The sequence below is a fragment of the Oncorhynchus clarkii genome, chromosome 4 (assembly GCF_045791955.1).
Source record: "Oncorhynchus clarkii lewisi isolate Uvic-CL-2024 chromosome 4, UVic_Ocla_1.0, whole genome shotgun sequence".
Taxonomy (NCBI): Eukaryota; Metazoa; Chordata; class Actinopteri; order Salmoniformes; family Salmonidae; genus Oncorhynchus; species Oncorhynchus clarkii.
Window position 1 is genome coordinate 63,587,397 of NC_092150.1, and position 16,272 is coordinate 63,603,668.

The window sequence follows — 16,272 nt, forward strand, 5'->3', positions numbered from 1 at the left end:
GTCCTCTATAGACGAGTTGTCTGACAATGTCACGAAAATGATGCGCATGCGTTGATGGGGACGGAAGCCATGCTTTGTTTACGATTCTGAATCGTAAGCTAGCAGCAATGACAAGAAACAGCCATGTCGGGAATCGTAAGTGGCTCGTTTCAGCTAGTTTTATCTTGTTATTGATACCATGTCTTGTTTTGAGGTGTTTTGACTGATGTCATGGCAATGCTTATATGGCTCAACTTTGCTAGCTAGCTAATCAACAACTGTAACAACGTATTTGAGAGACAACAAGTGCTAATTGTGCAAATGTATTTGTTTTCAATAAACATTTGGAAACAAAATAAAGTTTACACGTTGTCAACAATCTAAGCCAAACCTGTGTGTTTTGCCCCATAGTTGTGCATGCGTCGGTTTTGATGCTAAACAAACAACCTATCTATGACCAAGTATTTTCAATGGATTCGATGGCAGTTTCTTACTTCATCACCAGGAGCAAAAAAAGTGCATTGTGCGCACATTCGGCTAGCAGTCTGTTAGCGGTCTCTTACTGGCGGTAAGAACAGACTATTGCCATCATTTTTTATGAGTTTCATCACTCAGTTATTACATTCATACATTTAACAGCATCAAGTTCCTCGGTGTCCAAATCACTAAAGACTTAAAATGGGCCAAACAATGGCCTCCCGAGTGGCACAGAGGTCTAAGCCTCTGCATCGCAGACCCGGGTTCCATCCCGGGCTGTGTTGCAGCAGGCCACGACCGGGAGACCCATGAGGCGGCACACAATTGGCCCAGCGTTGTCCGGGTTAGAGGAGTGTTTGGCCGTCCGGGATGTCCTTATCCCATCGCGCTCTAGCAACTCCTTGTGGCGGGCCGGGGACTCGTGTTGCCAGTTGTACGGTGTTTCCTCCGTCAAATTGGTGCGGCTGGCTTCCGGATTAAGCGAGTGTGTCAAGAAGCAGTGTGGCTTGGCAGGGACGTGTTTCGGAGGATGCACGGCTCTCGACCTTCGCCTCTCCCAAGTCCGTACGGGAGTTGCAGCGATGGAACAAGACTAACTACCAATTGGATATCACAAAATTGGGGAGGAAAATGGGGTAAAAAATGATGTACAAATTTGTCCAAACATACACAGACATTTGTGAAGAAGGTGCGACAGTTCCTCTTCCCCCTCAGGAGGTTGAAAAAGTTTGGCATGGGCCCTCAAATCCTTAAAAGGTTCTACAGCTGTGCCATTGAGAGCATATTGACTGGCTGCATCACTGCTTGGTATGGCAATAGCACCTCCTACGAACGCATGGCGCTACTGAGGGTTGTGCGGACAACCCAGTGAATCACTGGGGCCGAGCTCCAAGCCACCCAGGACCTCTATATCAGGAGGTGTGAAAAGGAGGCCAGGAAAATCGTCAAAGCCTTAGACTATTTTCTTTGCTGCCGCACGGCAAGAGGTACCGGTGCTTCAAGTCTGACACCAACAGACTCTTGAACAGCTTCTATCCCAACGCAATACAACTGATTTTAATGTTTGCACTGTCTCTATGCACACTCACATGGCCCTACACACCCACACAGTCACTCCAACACACACACTCTGTAACGGCTGTTGGTGGCAGAAGGTGAGGACCAAAGCGCAGCGTGGTACGAGTTCATGTTTGTTTATTGACACTGAACACTAAATACAAAAATAACAAAGGGAATAACCGAAACAGTCCTGAAAGGTGAAAAGCACTAAACAGAAATCACCTACCCACAAAAACCCTGTGGGGAAAAGCTACCTAAGTTTGGTTCTTAATCAGATACAACAATAGACAGCTGCCTCTGATTGAGAACCACACCCGGCCAAACAACAAAGAAATACAAAACATAGAAACTGAACATAGAATGCCCACCTTAGTCACACCCTGGCCTGACCAAAATAGAGAATAAAAGCCTCTATGGCCAGGGCGTGACACACTCACTCACTCATTTACTCACTCACACATAATATGCACATACACTTAGGTTGGAGTCATTAAAACTCATTTTTCAACCACTCCACAAATGTCTTGTTAGCAAACTATAGTTTTGGCAAGTCGGTTAAGACATCTACTTTGTGCATGACACAAGAAATGTTTCCAACAATTGTTTACAGACAGATTATTTCACTTACAATTCACTGTATCACAATTCCAGTGGGTCAGAAGTTTACATACACTAAGTTGACTGTGCATTTAAACAGCTCGGAAAATTCCAGAAAATGATGTCATGGCTTTAGAAGCTTCTGATAGGCTAATTGACATAATTTGAGTCAATTGGAGGTGTACCTGTGGATGTATTCCAAGGCCTACCTTCAAACTCAGTGCCTCTTTGCTTGACATCATGGGAAAATCAAAAGAAATCAGCCAAGACCTCAGAAAAAAATTATAGACCTCCACAAGTCTTATTCATCCTTGGGAGCATTTTCCAAACGCCTTAAGGTACCACGTTCATCTCTACAAACAATAGTACGCACAAGTATAAACACCATGGGACCACGTAGCCGTCATACCACTCAGGAAGGAGACGCGTTCTGTCTCCTAGAGATTAATGTTCTTTGGTGTGAAAAGTGCAAATCAATCCCAGAACAGCAGCAAAGGACCGTGTGAAGATGCTGGAGGAAATGGGTACAAAAGTATCTATATCCACAGTAAAACGAGTCCTATATCAACATAACCTGAAAGGTCGCTCAGCAAGGAAGAAGCACCGCTCCAAAACCACCATTAAAAAGCCAGACTACACTTTGCAATTGCACATGGGGACAAAGATCATACTTTTTTGAGAAATGTCCTCTGGTCTGATGAAACGAAAATAGAACTGTTTGGCCATAATGACCATCGTTATCTTAAGAGGAAAAAGGGGGAGGCTTGCAAGCCGAAGAACCCCATTCCAACCGTGAAGCACGGGGGTGGCAGCATCATGTTGTGGGGGTGCTTTGCTGCAGGAGGGACTGGTGCACTTCATAAAATAGATGGCATCATGAGGTAGGAAAATTATGTGGATATATTGAAGCAACATCTCAAGACATAAGTCAGGAAGTTGAAGTTTGGTTGCAAATTGGTCTTCCAAATGGACAATGACCCCAAGCATACTTCCAAAGTTGTGGCAAAATGGCTTAAGGACAACAAAGTCAAGGTATTGGAGTGGCCAAAGCCCTGACTTCAATCCTATAAGATGTGTGGGCAGAACTGAAAAAGAGTGTGTGAGCAAGGAGGCCTACAAAACTGACTCAGTTACACCAGTTCTGTCAGGAGGAATGAGCCAAAATTCACCTAACTTATTGTGGGAAGCTTGTGGAAGGCAAATTGAAACATTTGACCAAAGTTAAATCATTTAAAGGCAATGCTACCAAATACTAATTGAGTGTATGTAAACTTCTGACCCACTGGGAATGTGATGAAAGAAATAAAAGCTGAAATAAATCACTCTCTACTATTATTCTGACATTTCACATTCTTAAAATAAAGTGGTGATCCTACCTGACCTAGGACAGGACATTTTTACTAGGATTGAATCTTGTTGCCAGGTCACCTTACCCCTATACATATCTACCTCCATCACTCCAGTATCCCTGCACATGTAAATATGGTATTGGATCTGACCTTTTCAACATTTCCTGTATATAGTATGCTTGCTTACTTACTAACTTTGTGTATTTCATATTTCCTATTCTTATTTTTTATTTTCAAGTATTACATTGTTATTGATTATCCAATTGTTGGGCATTGAGTTTGAAAGAAAGGCATTTCACTGTACTTGTGCATGTGACATTACAACTTGAAACTAACAAACCAAATATTGAAATACCGTTATGTAAGGTCAAATAAAAATCCAAACCGGTCCGTGCATCAACAACGGTATATAGTAAAATACGGTTTACCGCCCAGCCCTAGTATGTTGTATGGGTGAGAAGGAATGCTTAATTACCTTTACTCTTCGTATGGCGTAGGAATGGCCCCGTAGGCGTGACAGAGGCTGCCGGACATTCCGTAAGTCCCACACACACAGGCTACAGTCCACTGCTCCGGTTACTATCACATTCTGAGGACAGCCCAGACAGAGTGGGTTAAACAAGTATCCCAAACGTACATACTGTACTAACACAGGCATGTTATTAACTGTAATTATAATTAGGGGAAATTCATATTAATCTTTATGGCAAGAAATGCTGAAGACCTTTTACAACCTATAGAGAGGTCTTCTCACATATACATTTGCAACATCATTAATAACAACGGCAGTGAGGCTAGTATATGGCAGAGGTGATTGTACAGTATCTCTGTTCTCAATTCCAAGATGGGTTTTATTCATGGTTGAAGCGTTGGCATTTTAAACCTAAATGTCTTTAGGTCCACTTCATAAACTCCTGCTTCCAAGCGTCAAATTAAATGTTTTGGGTTGAGGTTTTAACAGTGGGGGGGCTGTACTGTAGTAAAATACCTCGGTACCTGATCGTATTTGCACCAGTCACAGCTGAGGATCTCTGCCTTGTGGGCTGGGATGGCCAGCCTGCACCTCCCTGTCTTCACATCCCACACTCTCAGCGTCCCGTCCCCTGGTGACAAAAGACAAGACTAGATTGAGGGTTGAAAGGGTCACAGACACAGGCAGCCATGCTGTTCTATTCATGACTCACACTTCCACAGTCAACTGTACCCACACTCAGCCTCCCTCGTACAATCTACCACAGGGTTTTGGACCATGACGCTCATTTCAAGGGCCAGCTCTCACTCCACAGAGGAAGGAAGGCAGGCAGCAGCCCCCATTCCCCCTGGCTCATCCTGGATCAGATACAGGACCAGGGACATGGGAATGTGGCCCTGCCTGCCAAGGGACTGCGACACTCATCGGCACAACGACAGCCAGATGGAAGCATTTTAAGATGGTCTGGACAAGATGCTCTCACTATCCACCCTCCCTCCCTCCATCCATCCTCCCTCTCCTCTTTCTTTAACACACACACTCAGACCCAAGTTGGAAGGGGCTCCCTGGTGAGATTGTAACAATGGGTTTTTAGGCCACTCCCTCTGCAGTCTGCAGTGAATGACCTCGGCCGGGTGTTCAGTGTCTATTACAAGTATCAATGGAAACCTGCTGCGTCAGCTCCAGAGCCTAATGCCAACTTCACACCATTTCACCCTATACAATTCTACACTACAGCATAATGCTACACTACACTATACTACAATACAGCAAAATCAAGGTTTACATTTCAATGTTTTTTGCATTTCCCATCTAGTCCTAAATCTACAGCTTAAATATGAATATAGAGGCTTAAATATTATGATTAAATACTTTATACCTGTACATACAAATATCATTTGTGATATTTGAAATTAAGACTTATTTTTCAACTTTGCCATTTCCATTGGAAATATGTTTACATACTGTATCAGCATTGGATTAATGTGGTTTGAAAGAAACCCTCTAGACATTCTATAATGAATAGGTGGTCTATTCAAGCAAAACACTTTTACAGCCCCATGCCATTTCCATGGAACACATATCTTGCAGTAAAGCTGGGACAATAAACCCTCAATTATCGACACCAACCATACCGATCACTTATCGCAGACATTTTGCTGACATTGTTCAGTACGATAAGTAGCCCGTACTAGAGAAATGTGACGTTTGAAATGAAATACGTTTGCTAATATGGGTGATTGTTAATGTGACAATAGATTTTTTTAAATTGAACCTTTATTTAAACTAGGCGAGTCAGTTAAGAACAAATTCTTATTTACAATGACAGCCTACCCCGGCCAAACCCAGACGACGCTGGGCAAATTGTGCGCCGCCCTATGGGACTCCCAATCACGGCTGGATGTGATGCAGCCTGGATAACTTGATGGCTACAACCATCAAACTAGTAGTAGTAGTTTAAAGGATAATAAAATAAAACAACTGTGGAGCATATTAATGTTATAAATATATTATTCTATTTATAGTTATGTCATCAATTCAGGCGATTTATCGCTATATGGATTTTTGTCCATATCGCCCAGCTCAAGCTTGCAAGTCAACATAAGGTCGGGTAAATGTGGTTTGAAATATGTCCAGTCATTCTGGAATAAAGAGTTGGTCTGTTTGCAGCAAAACACTTCCACTAATTAACCTCATTGATCTGTGGTCATCCACTTGGAAGAGCAACTCATTGCATTGTAAAGCGGTTCGGAGCCCGTCACAAGGCATTGCCTTAACTTCTTTGGCATCTCTTCTGTGAAGTCCATCTAATTATGTGAAGTCCATCTAAATTCGGAAAAAGTCATCCAAATCTAGGTGAAATACGTGCATACTGAGCTTTACTCTCTGTCCTAGTCTGCATTGCATCACAGCATTATGCTAAACCACATTCTGTCGCTCTCAATGTCATGGAACACTGGCCACTTTAATGGTTACAAACCCACTTCATATGTATATACTGTATTCTAGTCAAGGCCTATCCTATTTAACGATTGCTGTACATATACCATTCCATCCTACGTATTCTACAGATATACTAAACTGAACAAAAATATGAATGCAGCATGTAAAGTGTTGGTCCCATGTTTCATGAGCTGAAATAAAAGATCCCAGAAATTTTCCATAGGCACAAAAAGCTTATTTATCTCAAATTTTGCACACATTTTTTTTACACCCCTGTTAGTGAGCATTTCTCCTTTGCCAAGATAATCCATCCACCTGACAGGTGTGGCATATCAAGAACTGCTCAAACAGCATGATCATTACATAGGTGCACCTTGTGTTGGGGACAATAAAATGCCACTCTAAAATGTGCAGTTTGTCAACCAACACAATGCCTCAGATGTCTCAAGTTGAGGGAGCATGCAATTTGCATGCTGACTGCAGGAATGTCCACCAGAGCTGTTGACAGAGAATTTAATGTTAATTACACTACCATAAGCCATTCTGATAGGCTGGGCCTGGCTCCCCAGTGGGTGGCCCTGGCTCTGAAGTGGGTGGGCGGGCTATGCCCTCCCAGGCCCAACCATGGCTGCGCCCCTGCCCAGTCATGTGAAATCCATGGAGACCACTGTATTTTTTGGGACCTTCAATGCTGCACACATTTTTTGGTACCCTTCCCCAGACTTGTGCCTCGACACAATCCTGTCTCGGAGCTCTACGGACAATTCCTTCGACCTCATGGCTTGGTTTTTGCTCTGATATGCACTTTCAACTGTGGGATCTTATATACAGTGCATTTGGAAAATGTTCAGACCCCTCAACTTTTTACACATTTTGTTACAAATGTATTTAACATAAAGAACTGAAATATCACATTTACATAAGTATTCAGACCCTTTACTCAGTACTTTGTTGAAGCACCTTTTAGCAGAGATTACAGCCTCGAGTCTTCTTGGGTATGACGCTACAAGCTTGGCACACATGGATGTGGGGAGTTTCTCACATTTTTCTCTGCAGATCCTCTCAAGCTCTTTCAGGTTGGATGGGGAGTGTCGCTGCACAGCTATATTCAGGTCTCTGGCTTAACTTTTGCTTTGACATGCACTGTCAACTGTGAGACCTTAAATAGACAGGTGTGTGCCTCCCCAAATCATGTCCAATCAATTGAATTTACCACAGGTGGACTCCAATCATAGCAAAGGGTCTGAATACTTATGTAAATAAGATATTTCTGTAAGCAAATGATTTAATACATTTTAGAATAAGGCTGTAATGGAACAAAATGTGGAAAAGGGACGGGGGGCTGAATGCTTTCTGAATGCACTGTATACACACACACTGTCAAACGTTTGGACACACCTACTCATTCAAGGAATAATATTATTCTACATTGTAGAATAATAGTGAAGACATCAAAACTATGAAATAACACATATGGAATCATGTACTAACCAAAAACGTGTTAAAAGGGTGGCTTCAAAGTAGCCACCCTTTGCCTTGATGACAGCTTTGCATACTCTTGGCATTCTCTCAACCAGCTTCACCTGGAATGCTTTTCCAACAGTATTGAATGTGTTCCCACATATGCTGAGCACTTGTTGGCTGCTTTTTGTTCACGCTGTGGTCCAACTCATCCCAAACCATCTCAATTGGGTTGAGGGATTGTGGAGGCCAGATTATCTGACACAGCACTCCATCACTCTCCTTATTGGTCAAATAGCCCTTACACAGCCTGGAGGTGTGTTGGGTCATTGTCTTCTTGAAAAACAAATGACAGCCTCACTAAGCGCAAACCAGATGGGATGGCAAATCGCTGTGGAATACTGTGGTAGCCATGCTGAAGTAGCCAAGTGTGCCTTGAATTCTAAATGAATCTGTCCACTTTACGTTCCCATTAACAAAGAGAGGCAGCAGCTCACAGACTAACTCCCACTGTCACTCCTATTGACTGAAACCACTGCAGAAATGAATTCCTTGATGGCTTTTCAGAACGCAGCGGGAAAAAAAAACGTTGCCAATTACGAAAGTGAATCACGGCGAAAGGGAGGAGATGAATGAAAATTGTTAAAGAGTTTCTGAGCGATTAGTTAGGTGAATATTCAGTGGTTGGGATGACCTAGATGCTGGTGTTTGATAGCAACTTTGCTTTTTTGGTTCGCTCAGGGCTCAACTCACATTTTTAATTACAGTGAAATGGATCCATGGTGGAGATTGCAGCCTCACAAAGCCACTTGCCTGTAAAGCTCTCCTTCATCCCTGCCAAGATGCTGCAAGCAGGCAGGGCTTGTCGCCGTGGCCCATCTTGGAGGAGCGAGAGAGAGAATATGGGAGTTCCAGATAAGCACTAATCAGCAAGTGCAAGCATTGTGTGCCCCCCCCCCCCCCCCCCCCGGGGATGTTGAGCAGAGGCTGTGTACGTTTTGGTTCTACAAAGCTGTATTTATAATAACATTCAATAATCAAGGAATTGCATTCAATCTTGCACCATTCAATCAATTATCAGTTATAAACACGTATTTGTTTTCTTGATATGCTGCCTCCAGCCTGATCTATTTTGCCTGTGAGCACATGACAGACAGTTGTTGGTCACCGGAAGAGCGTGTACTGTATTAATCCTGCTGTATAATTAATTACAGCCAGCAGGTGAAACAAACAATAAAAAAATAACGAGTCACTCAGAAAAACTAGTCATGACTATCGAGTGAGTAAAAAGAGTCATTCAAAAATAACAAATTGTTCGTGAACAGCACATCATTTACCCACGTGTGGCTGCTTTTAAGGAACACAGCTCATATAATATAGAAAACGCAATCATCCATTTATATGGCACTGATATATCCCTAAAAAACCTAGCCAATCCAGAGTTTGCGTAACCGAGTGTGGATTTAAATACTGTGCTTTTGGAAAGCTGTAAGGCAGCTTTGACAATACGCAGTTCTGGATCAAGTGTCTAACTGCAGGTTCTGGCTTCTGCGGGTGTGGGGTTACCACCAGATCTCCCTCACGTCGCATCTATTACTATGTACCCCTGCTGAGGCAGCATCCTGCAAACCTCTCTCTCCCATCTCCTCTCGCTCCCATGGACCAATACAGCTGTGCTGTGGGATTTGTGTGCATGCCTCACAGCCCTCCTATTGATTTTCACCCACTTCTCATTACCTGCTTGGTAACAACTTCAGTGTCAAGGTTTTAAAAGGAAAACGGGGACCTTCCATCAACACTTCGCTGTGTTATCATAGCTAATGGCTCTCGGGGTAGGCTGCCTTACTGAGCGAGATGTAGAGAGCGAAGGATAAGATAACCTACCAGGGTCTGTGTGTGTGTGTGTGTGCGTGTAGTGGGGTGAGGGGGCTAGCCCCTGAAGCTAGGTAAAAAATGTCTCACACACTAAAACCATTGTCTTCACAATTATTATATTGTTCTACTGTGCCCCCTTCATGGCAGATCATTGGGGGATCATGTGCAGTGTATATTAACGAAGAAATACGCAACATCATCATGGGGTAAAAATCTGGTACATTTGACCAGATGTATCATATTTTGATATCAAACCAGCGGCGATCACCAGAACAGATATGATTATGTGATTTCAGTCAATCTTCACATACACTGAACAAAAATATAAACGCAACATGCAACAATTTCAACATGTTTACTGAGTTGCAATTCGTAGAAGGAAATCAACCAATTGATATGAATTCATTAGGCCCTAATCTATGGATTTCACATGACTGGGAATACGGATATGTATCTGTTGGTCACATATATCTTAAAAAAAAGGTAGGGGTGTGATCAGAAAACCAGTCAGTATCTGGTATGACCACTACTTGCCTTATGCAGCACGACACATGTGCTTCGCATACAGTTGATTGTGGCCTGTGAAATGTTGTCCCATTCCTCGTCAATGGCTGTGCCAAGTTGCTGGATATCGGCAGGAACTGGAACATGCTGTCGTACACGTTGATCCAGAGCATCCCAAACATGCTCAGTGGGTGCCATGTCTGGTGAGTATGCAGGACATGGAAGAACTGGGATATTTTCAGCTTCCAGGAATTGTGTACAAATTGCTATGACATGGGGCTGTGCCTTATCATAGTGAAACATGAGGTGATGCGGCGGATAAATGGCACAACAATTGGCTTCAGGATCTCATTATGGTATCTCTGTGCATTCAAATTGTCATCGATAAAATGCAATTGTGTTCATTGTCCGTAGCTTATGCCTGCCCATACCATAACCCCACCAACACTATGGGGCACTCTGTTCACAACATTGACATCAGCAAACCCCTCGCCCACATGACACCATACACATTGTCTGCCATCTGCCTGGTACAGTTGAAACCGAGATTCATCTGTGAAGAGCACACTTCTCCAGCGTGCCAGTGGCCATCGAAGGTGTGCATTTGCCCACTGAAGTCGGTTATGATGCTGAACTGCAGAAAGGTCAAGATCTTTGGTGAGGACAACGAGCACGCAGTGGAGCTTCCCTGAGACAGTTTCTGACAGGTTGTGCAGAAATTATTTTCTTTCTTTGTGCAAACCCAGAGTTTTATCAGCTGTCCAGGTGGTTGGTCTCAGACAATCCCGCAGGTGAGCTGGGATGGGCTGGCATGGTTACACATGGTCTGCAGTTGTGAGGCCGGTTGGAACGTACTGCCAAATCCACTAAAATTACGTTGGAGGTGACTTACGGTAGAGAAACTAACATTCAATTGTCTGGCAACAGCTCTGGTGGACATTCCTGCAGTCAGCATGCCAATTGCATGCCCCCTCAAAACACGAGACATCTGTTGCATTGTGTTGTGCGACAAAAGTGCACATTTTAGAGTGGCCTTCTGTCCCCAGCACAAGGTGCACCTGTGTAATGATCATGCTGTTTAATCAGCTTCTTGATATGCCATACCTGACAGGTTATCTTGGCAAAGGAGAAATGCTCACTAACAGGGGTGTGCGTATGAAAAGCTTTTTGTGTGTATGGAACATTCCTGGGATCTTTTACTTCAACTCATGAAACATGGGACCAACATGTTACGTTTATATTTTTGTTCAGTATAATTCCCCCAACTCTTACAAAGGTAAATATACCCTCTATCAAATCATTGTTATTCATGATCTTTGAAACGTATTTGACTAGTAATAGGCGTTACAGCATTCCCTTATAAAACTACATTTTTCTGATACATCTGTAAAAAGAGAGTAGATTCATAAACCGATAGACACCCTGGTGTTTAACGTTTTGTGTGTTCAATTTCAGTTTCGCACACAGAAAAATGTTAACATTGATACATGAACCCACTCAACCCAGTGAGCATATTTTGGGCAATACTTGAACACTTAAAATTTTTAGATGTTCCTTACACCCAAAAACAATGTCCTTATGACGTCCCATGACAATTTTTTGCGTGCTGGGATAGTACAATGGATTCACATCTTCTCTTGCGACTACTGAACTTTTCCCTGGCTGAACACTGGAACACAGACTGTAGGCTATGACAAGACAGCCCCTTATAAAAGAAAGTTATGGCAGAGCAAACAGAGCCTGGTTAATTCTGATATGGTCTCCACAGAGAGGCTCTGATACCCATCAGGGCCCAAGACTTATCGGCGGTGACAAACCATGTTAGCACCCAGCCCTAGAGTGCTGCGACTGGGAACTGACTGTGAGAGGGAGGACGCTGTAGGCTAAACGGCTCATGTTTAGATGAGATCACAGTGTGGCAACATGTATCTGTTTTCTAATAGAAACAATGTCATGTTCACAAGCAGCACAAGAGCACACTGTAGGTCGCATGATCCAGATAATTGATGGAGATAAGAGCTCATGCTAAATGCAGGTTAAGTCCATTGATCTTTTGTTAAAGTCAATTTGTTAAGTTGTAACATACAAAACCTATTTTCTTTGAATGTTTCAGGAGCACAGAAACTGTGGACAGTGCTTCATTGGCCCTCTAGCATAACATAAACGGCAATAATAATGAATGTAGGCCTTAACCTTTTAGAAGCATAAGTTACTATATTCTACTCTATAATTCAGAATTGAACAATAAGAAAATACTTACTATGAAAGGCTACAGCTGTACTGATTAACAGCAATTGTACACTGCTTCAGAGGCAGCGCGCCAGACCAGTGAATCAGAACTAGAGCTTTAGTGACACCATGTGGTTATGGTGAGGCATTACAATCAATTTCTGGATTTAAAAAAAAACTGATTACAAATCAAATCCATTTTTATTTGTCACATGCGCTGAATACAACAGGCAGACCTTACCGTGAAATGCTTATTACAAGCCTTTAACCAACAATGAAGTTCAATAAATAGTGTTAAGAAAATATTTACTAAATAAACTATAATAAAAATATAATAAAAAAGTAACAATAAAATAACGAGGCTTTAAACTTGGGGTACCGGTACCGAGTCAATGTGCAGGTTAGTCGAGGTTAATGGAAAAAGTCACAAACCTTGATCGACCTAAAGAATTTAAATTATATTTTAACTAATGAAATATCCGAAGCATTAGTGACCAAGGGAAGTGTAACTGTACTCACCTGATGCTGAAGCAAAGCACCCTGGGATGTGAGGAGACCACAGTGTGCTGTAGATGACCCCTTCATGACCCTGAAGAGTGCAGAGCGACTGGCCGCCACGGCTGAGATCCCACTGTTGGAACAACAACTCCACTCATAAAACAAAGCCATGTTTCATCCAATCCAGTTTGACGATCAGTGTGTGTGTGATGCCAATACTACCACCGCCATTTTGAAACACACCACTTTGGCTGTGCGGTCCCATGAGCCTGACACCACCAGGTTCTCCTCCCGGGTCTGACTCCAGTCCACAGAATAGACCTGGGAGAACAGGAAGTCCATCAACTAAAACTAGACTAGCAGCAAATGTGTCACATATGATAATGCATGGACCAGTAGGCTACAGTGATAACATTGTCCTTTAGTAATTATACTGTACTTACAACAGTATTACAATGATGTATTGTAAGATGGAACCCTACAATTGTATGCTTATAATAGTTACATTGGTAATATGATGATAAGCTCATGCAAGGTAACAAGCCCACCTCTTGTGTGTGCTCTTTGAGCACCTGCAGTGGCCCGGGCTGGGGGTTGGCTGTGTCCCAGACCTGCAGAGACCCGTCTCCTCCTCCGGTCAACAGGATATGCTCATTACTCTCACTCCACGTCACGTCAAACAGACCATCGTTCCAGTCAAAACTGCATGAGACAGAGGTAGCAGTACAGGGAGAGGATGCATCAGCGTAGTTGTTTGAGTGACTGTTGAATGTGTGATGCATTGTTGTCAAACTGTGTCAGTATGAGAAATTCAATGTTGGAAAGTTGATTACCTTTTCACAAGAGAGATCCCGGTCTCGGTCTGCTCCAGCACAAGCAGTGTCCCACATCCTTGAGAACACACGCACACACACACTTCATTAGAATAAATGCAAGTAAGCATTGCATTAAAGTGCAACAAGTTCTTGGTTTCATGATACCACTATGGAACCTAGCTAAAAACAATGGCTGTCATATTGTAATCGCCGACAGTAACCCACAATAAATACACACTTGCAGTCTCGAAACTCTCAATCCGTTAATCACAATGTGACATTTACCTGAGCCCTGCTCTTCGATTTTGTCGTGACGAGATTAATTTATGAAATAGTCTACACCGTTTATTCACCTGCAATTCCATAATACTGGGATGTCGCACACGCCAACCGTGTTGGAATAAACGGTGATATCTCCACTGCATAGCCGTGTCGAGCTGGGAACTTGAATGTCTTCATAACCTCTCAAGTTGTTTGGTGGGTTGTACTGTCACTGCCTCGTCAAACAGAGCAACACTTGGTTGTAATGTTTAACCTGCCCAAAATAGTTGTGTTGCGCGCATAGTTTTATGAAAATACAATAGGCTACAACGTAACAAAGCTTTATTAATCAGGAACGTAAACATATATTGTTAATAAACATTAATCTCTAGTGTATGGTCTCCACACTTCCTCGTTTGCGAGATCACCACGGAAGAACAAAGATCACAAGCCTTCTGATTGGTGAGTGCTCCCCCCAAGCTCCTCATTGGTCGAATGGCTTTGAGCACTGATTTACTGATCCCAAATCAGCCCTTGTGTGGTTTTTAAGGGGCTTCGATTAACCTCACCCGGGTGCCCTGTAAGAGTGTTTGCCCGGGTAAAAGTTGATTGTATTTATTTTGGAACCGGTCTGACTCCCAAGCGTGAGCCAGGTGCCCCGTTCAAAGCAGTGACGTAAGAGCATGTGGAGTAATGAGTAGGATTCTGTTATCGCATGCAAAATGGATTGCTATTTAGCTTCATCTGCTTTCCCAATGAAAACGAGGTAGACAATTCAAACATGTATTTTATGGAAAAGATATGTAGCCTATGTTTATGGACGATGCACCATGCTGACGATGCACCATGCTGCATTGTTGACAAAATGAACAAGCGGTATTGATTACTGTTCGATTTGAATGGGAGCTCCTCCCTATCGTGTTTCGCCCTATGACATAACGGGTCTTTGCCTGGTGCCACACAGTACAGCATAATCGATACCCCCCATTATGAGCAAACGGCTGAACACATACTGAGGCTACAACTTTAATAATTGTATAGAACCTAGTCATATATATGTTTTATTATCTTGGTTCTCTATGGTCCAAATTCATGTCTATGGATTGGATAATGGATATCCAATGGTTGAATTAACTTCATCACAAGGTGGCGACATTGCCGTGGGTGTCTGTAATCACTCACTTGAACGTATCAACCATCTTCTACTTTATTATGTAATATAAATAATCTTATTTGTCACCTGTAGTGTACCATTTCAAATGGTTAGGTTTCTTGTTTTTTGCTTGGTAACTTTATATGGTGTGATAAAACTCACTGAAAATAATCACAATGACTATTTTAATAATTCAAGAAAAGTCACTTGTTGCAACTTGATCACAAATGTTTAAAATGATAATAACATTTGTATGACTTAGATCATTTTGTTGAGTGTTCGGCAATTCAGGTTTGAAGTACAAAGTTAGGTATTTAGGCCTCCTTACCTCGGCTTCATTTGAAGATATTAAATCAGTCTTAAATCTATGTAAGAACATGAAATCCGTTGAGTTATCGATGTGATTTTTATTTTTGGCGCATAAACTGGTAAAAATATTGTTATTAGGCTACGCGGCAAAAAAAAGGGCACATTGATAACCGAGAGATGATGCGTAGCGTCGGACACATTAAACTGATTAAAACAATTTCACAAAAGAACCATCATCATATTGAATCGATAAACATTAGATGTAATACATTCTAAACGACGATGATGAAGCCTACTAAAAGGTGTGCAGACCAGCCCAGGCTAGCCCACAGCATCCGCCATTTGACGTTTCTGTGGTTCATGTGCGCCTTTGATTTATGACAGGACTTCAAAGCGCTCGCCCCGGCGTGAGAACCAGTCCGGAGCAAAGCATATAACCCGCGGATTTATGACCGAGCGCTGTTCCCATGATTGTCGGTGGGCAGCAGGCGCTGTTTGTCGTAATCCCCATTCACTTGGAAATGCTGATACTTTTTCTTTTAAGGAATTGAATGGTGTGACAGTGATTTACTAATGTAAATCTTTCTAACAGACCCAGGATAAAGAGAGTGGATTAGGCCAGCATAAAGATCCATCTTGGGAGGAGTGACCAAAGTTGTTTTGCCTTTATACTTCTGTTCCAAACCAGCGGTTTGTCAGGGCTGTTGATACCCTGTATTCGCGTTGACAAGTTCTTTCTCCAAGGGAGAAATGGAACCAGACTCTTTACAGATTCTCTTTTTCCCCCTTTGA

At 42.6% G+C, this 16,272-nt stretch overlaps 1 protein-coding gene across 1 annotated transcript in view; it reads right to left on the reverse strand.

Annotated features, from left to right (window-relative positions):
* Positions 1–14,457, reverse strand: part of LOC139407774 (peroxisomal biogenesis factor 7) — a 31,620-nt gene extending 17,163 nt beyond the window's left edge. The window contains exons 1-7 of the mRNA XM_071151633.1: positions 14,111–14,457; positions 13,776–13,833; positions 13,491–13,644; positions 13,186–13,263; positions 12,964–13,075; positions 4,458–4,564; positions 3,937–4,050 (exon numbers count right to left, since the gene is read on the reverse strand). Of these exons, the coding sequence (XP_071007734.1) occupies positions 3,937–4,050; positions 4,458–4,564; positions 12,964–13,075; positions 13,186–13,263; positions 13,491–13,644; positions 13,776–13,833; positions 14,111–14,216 (729 nt within the window). The 5' untranslated portion in view covers positions 14,217–14,457. The remainder of the gene's footprint in view (positions 1–3,936; positions 4,051–4,457; positions 4,565–12,963; positions 13,076–13,185; positions 13,264–13,490; positions 13,645–13,775; positions 13,834–14,110) is intronic.
* Positions 14,458–16,272: the final 1,815 nt, after the last annotated feature.